The sequence below is a fragment of the Mesitornis unicolor genome, unplaced genomic scaffold (genome assembly GCF_000695765.1).
Source record: "Mesitornis unicolor isolate BGI_N332 unplaced genomic scaffold, ASM69576v1 scaffold3631, whole genome shotgun sequence".
Classification (NCBI taxonomy): Eukaryota; Metazoa; Chordata; class Aves; order Mesitornithiformes; family Mesitornithidae; genus Mesitornis; species Mesitornis unicolor.
The window spans coordinates 43,844-49,181 of record NW_010165686.1 but is presented as its reverse complement, the minus strand read 5'-3'; the positions used below and the strand labels follow the sequence as shown (position 1 = coordinate 49,181).

The 5,338-nt window shown below is 50.7% G+C and overlaps 1 protein-coding gene across 1 annotated transcript in view; it reads left to right on the top strand.

The window, feature by feature from the left end:
- Positions 1 to 1,924: 1,924 nt before the first annotated feature.
- The window catches only part of SMARCD3 (SWI/SNF related, matrix associated, actin dependent regulator of chromatin, subfamily d, member 3), a 40,047-nt gene continuing 36,633 nt past the window's right edge, over positions 1,925 to 5,338 (top strand). Inside the window, exons 1-2 of the mRNA XM_010194704.1 lie at positions 1,925 to 2,139; positions 5,114 to 5,156. Coding sequence (XP_010193006.1) covers positions 1,931 to 2,139; positions 5,114 to 5,156 — 252 coding nt within the window. The 5' untranslated portion in view covers positions 1,925 to 1,930. The remainder of the gene's footprint in view (positions 2,140 to 5,113; positions 5,157 to 5,338) is intronic.

Below are 5,338 nucleotides of genomic sequence, written 5' to 3'. Positions count from 1 at the left end.
TTATTTTATTTTATTATTTATATAACGGTACAAACCCCATTTTCTTCCCAGCCCCAAAGGACTGTCTTGCGTATCCTTTGGGGTGCACTCCCCTCACTTTGGAGCCTGCCAGTGCACATCTCCCAAGTACTTTCTCAGTCTTTAATTGCCGATAACTCGGAGAAGTTTCTGAGCTGAATGTGCTGTGTGTGTGGCTTGCAGCCCTTTGGAAAGGGGCTCCACAGCCTCTGCTGTGGGGCAGGACGCCCCTTGGCTCCTGGCCCTGGGTCGTGGCTGGGGGCAGTGAGCGGTCGGTCCCCAGCCGCCCTCTCCAGGCCACTCCTGATTCTGCAGAGCTCAAGGAGGTGCCCCCTTGGATCGCCCTGGATCACCTCTTTCCAGATGGAAAATCAGCGTGTGCTTACTTTTCCTTACATGGATGCGGTTCCATATCTTAATAATTTCCGCCCCATTTTTGTACTGTTTTCAGACCTGCTCCACCATTACTGCACTGCGGGCAGCATTCAGCGTGTGGGCAAACCATGAGCAGTGGCAGGCGATGTTCTCTGTCCCCTTCCTTGTGATTTCTCGTGTTTCATGGCTTACTTTGCCCTCTAGGAAGCAGGGAACTGATTTTTTCTTCTGGAAGTGGCTGTTTAAACTCCCAGATCTTGCTTCTGCCGGGCAGCTGTCAGCCCAGAGCCCGTCGTTCTGTGTGCGATGACTGAATTGTCTTTTCCCGTGTAATTCACTTCAGCGTGCATTGAAATCCATTTTTATCTTCCTTTTAGTTCTTCATTCACCTTCACAAAGTCCTTCTGCAGTTCTCTGAAGGTGGCCTTCATCCTCGCCAGCTGGAATAGCTTAGTGTTACCTACAAACTTTTTCACTTCCTTGCTTTTTTTGCCTTCCTTTTCTCCCAGAATCAATTACTTTTGCCTCATTCGTATCCTTTATCCAATTATTTATCCATCACGGATGCCATTGCCTCTTGGTTTCCTTAAAACGCTTTGTAGAGGGACTTGACTTTCAAGAGACACATCTTGGTTCGAATACCTGTAGGGTGTGTGTGTATTGGTCTGTATTTTCACACACATGTAGACAAATAATCAGCATTCTTGGAATGCAGCTAAGCTCTTCTCTCTTTTTTAAATTGCATTTTACAGGTGGTACTTACTTTGCTAGTGTTTTTCCTTGATGACCACAAACTCTTAGAACTCAGAGCTGAGTTTACCGTGTGTCTCGCACAGTATTAAGGTTGTGATTTGACCCAGCGTCTCTCCAGAGCACGCTGAAGCCATCAGAAGTGTCAAGACTTCAGAGCGCCTGCAGGGACTGCTGCAAACTACCGTGTTCCTTTCCTATTTTTTTAGTTTTAGAGGCTTGATGGGAGACGTGACCTTTTCTTAAAGGGTTCTCGTTGCTTTATGAACTTGCGCTGCTCTGCTGTAGGCGAAGGAGAGGGCTCTTAATGGAGAACACTTTATCGTAGTGTTTTCACGGCTCACCTTTGCTTGCTGCGGTCTCGGTGCTGACCGGAGCAGCCGGCTAAGGCAGCGCAGTCTGAGGGTGTAGATGTGAGCTCGCTCCTGGCTTTGATTCGCCTGGGAGCTGCCTGCAGCTGCCGTGGAGCTTTTCCTTTGGTCTGACGGCCGAGCTGTCGGCTCTAGGCTGGCCTGGATGCGGTTCTGACCACCAGGGTTTTCCCAAGCCCGGTATTTTTCATTCCTGTTCCCTGTCTGCTCTGCCACTGAATTCCTCTTCACGATGGCCAGGAAATGCCCGTCCCGAGCTCCTGAGCGCTGTGTGGCTGCTCGGTGCTCACCAGGGTGGTCAGAACGGGGAACTTGCTGGCGATAGCATCTGATGATGTGCAAATGTCCTTGCAGCTGAGGAAACGGGGACCAAACCCGCTCTTCTTTCTGTTCCGCTCCTTCTGCAGCGACCTGGGATGCCATCAGGAGCCCGAATGCCCCATCAGGGGGCTCCCATGGGTCCCCCAGGGCCGCCGTATGTTGGAAGCCCCTCGGTGCGACCCGGGATGCCCCCGGCCGTGATGGAGAGCACCAGGAAGCGCGCGGCGCCGCAGCAAGTGCAGCAGCAGCAGGTGCAGCAGCAGGTGCAGCAGCAGCAGCAGGGCACCCAGAGCCGGACCAGGAGGTGAGTGTTGGGACTTCTGACGGGAAACAGCAGATCGGGGAGGTACCTTTTTAGCAGGAGGCGGGACCCTGGAGATCGAGCGAGACAGAATAGATTATTTCTGTATTGTCAGTTCTTCAAAGCAGGAGAACGTTGGTAAATTTTACCCCTTACTTGGTTTGTGAATGGTCTTGAACAAATTGACCTTTACTAATGCCTGGTTTTGCAGTTGCGATGCTTTCACCTCGCAGTTTATTGGGCTATAAATCTGGCCGCTGTGTTCAGCCTTTAAAGTTAATGAACGCTTCTCTTTTTTATATAAAGTACAATTATTGTGTTATTTGTTATCTGTTCTGTATGGTTTTTCCCATTTCTGACTGGGTAACAACATGGTTTGTAAACAAGTGGGAAAAGTGTCTGGTTGTTCACGTGAATCCTTGCACTGTGGTCACTCAGGAGAGCGGTCGTAACGCCTGCAATGGTCCCAGGCGTTCCTGCATCTAAAGAAAAGAGATGCATAGGAAATAATTTCATAGAATTAGGGAGATTTTTTAGAAGGAGCTTTCCGTTTAAAATGTGCCCTCTTTGTACAGTGCTGGATGCATTCTGTCTTAAATAACAGTTTGCTGATTTCCTTTTGCAACTCACTAGAGCTCAGCAGCCTTCAGTTCCAAGTGTGAGCCAGTTCCTGGTCAGTACTTGGGGTGCAGTCCTGAAGGTGGCCTGCCCTTTGCAGAATTGTTACAGGTGTATGTATGGGTTCAGACCTCATCCTGGGGGAGCTGTGCCTCGCTGTAGGTAAATCACGGCTCCGAGCTCAGTTCAGGAGCCCTGCTCTGTCCGGGCTGTTCGCCTGGGATCAGCCAGCCAGACGTGGGAGTGCTTGTGTCTGGGATGCATCTGGAAAGGACACCAGTCCTGAGAGTGTTCACACACTGTGACTGAATCAGTGAATGCAGAGGGAACGCGTGTGAGTGCAGCACAAGGTGTGTGTGTGTGTGTGTGTGTCACAGAGCCCTTGCCCAGCGCCAGCCAAACGCGTGTCCCACAGCACCTCCACACAAAATAACGGGCAGCCTTCAGAGGTGCAGGGTAGAGAGAACCTGAGAAATGCCACCAAGGTAAACCTCAGCCACTCACAAGTGTCCAGGAGTGGTTAAAGAAGAGCATTTCCTAAAAGCTGGTGGCCCAACTGGAAGGAAGCAGCGCCCGCCGCAGTTGTTGACCTCGGTGCTCCAGGTCTGGAGCCCAGCAGTCACCTCCGCTGCAGTGAGCCCAGCTCTCACCAGAGCTCCCAGCTGCTCAGGAAAGTTTCTGTTTCTTCTGCCGTGCCTCCCCTCCCGACGATGCCTTGAATGTTTTCTCCTCCTTCATTTCCACCTCCCTGTTGTTTCCCACTGAAATTTTTCTGCTTTTTCAGGCAGACTTTTCTGGCACCCTGGATCCAATTCTGGGAGTCAGTCCTATGTTTACTTTCCTGGCAGGTTTGGTGAGGGCAGAAATCTCATTTCTGTAATAGACTTTTGGAGACGCGGTTGAGACCCAAGTTGTTGGGAGTCCTTGGTTTGTTCATTACTTGCTTTTTAATTGCAAGCCTTTGGGGCTGATGCAGGTGCACGCAAATCCCTTTCCCTTTGGGAGGATGGAGTTCGCTCAGGCTTTACCTCCAGATTCTGTGCAGTGATTCAGAGCGGATTTGGCTTTGTGAGCTGAGGAGGGCGCTGGGGGTTCGCCCCACGCCACATCCTAGTCCCATTGTTCCTGTTGAAAAGGGGTTGTTCACCTGCCCGTCTGAGTATGGCTGCAGACAATGCTCTGCCCCCCGCAGGGATGTTGTTTGCACCTTCGGGCATGAAATTCCTCAGGCTTGGCTTACACAGGGGTGGGAAAGAATCTGAGAGTCTGGTGTTTCAGGCCAGGCTTATTATCAGCAAAGAGGGAAGGGAGCGTGGCACATCGGGGTGTATGGGAGCAGCCTTGGGTGGACGTGGCTGATGACAGACTTCCTGCGTGAGCAGCGAGGAGGGGCACAGGCGGCTCCTTCCCCTCTTGGTCTGTCACAGATGGAGTGATTCATCTCCTGCTTGAGATCAAGGCCTCACAGATTGCAGAGGTGAAGAACAAGGCCTGAATTCCCTCTCGGCCCTGTTGGAGAGAGCGAGGGGACAGGTTTGGTGGGCACAAACGGTTCTTAGGATCTGAACAACTGAAAAGGCGACGTATTTGGCAGTCTTCCTGACAGTGCCATTTCTTAGGCACATACACATTTGTACACAAACACAAATATGTTTTTAAAAGCGTAGATATATAAATGTGCTTGTGTGTGGGTATGGACACGTTATGTATACATGCTGCAGGCACGCTCGTATCTTCCCCCGTGTGCGTTCATAAAGATGAACAAATACGGAAACGTAAACCCACTTACCTTTGTGTACCACTCGTGCAAATAGGCTACAATAAAACAAGTGTGTGTAGGTAGGGAAGGACGCGCATGTACGTGTGTTTTCATGCATTATATGAAATAGACACACATATATATCAGTTTTGGGCATGGATGAGTGAGTGTGTGTCGTCTGCTTGGACAGGTTCACATTTACGGGCACTCCACCGCTCACGTGTGCAGGTACAGGTGTATCTGTGCACACTTCCACACGTGCACGCTGTCCTGCTGCCTGCCTTTCCTGTGTCTGTAGGCACAGCGTGCACATGCACTCGCGCACGGTGCTGCCCTGCGCCGCAGAGGATGCTGCCATCAAAGAACTTGCACACTTCTTTCCAAGATGCATAACAGAGCCCCGATTTGTTCTTCGCTAACTGCCTCCCCGGGCTGCTGAGAGAAGGGGTCCTAGGTCCTGGGCATGGGTGAGACCCTTTTGCTGATGCATGCACAGCTGTGCACCAGCATGTGGAGATGTCAGGATAATTTAGCAGGTGGCCTCGTTACTCCTAGATCTGTCACCATGGTAACGTGTTTTTTTCTTTAAAAAATGTACAGTGCCAAGAGGAGGAAGATGGCTGACAAAATTCTCCCTCAGAGGGTGAGTCGCTTTCATTTCCTATTCCCTTCACAATCAGTTCAGCATCGTAGTGTAATTAGAGGGATTTTAGAAAATACTTTCACTTTTTGTTTTAAAATCTAATTAAAAAGTAAGTAGGCGGTGGGTGAAAGTCTGGAGAGCCAGGCTGGGGCTGGGGCTGGGGGTGTGGAGCAGCCTGGCCT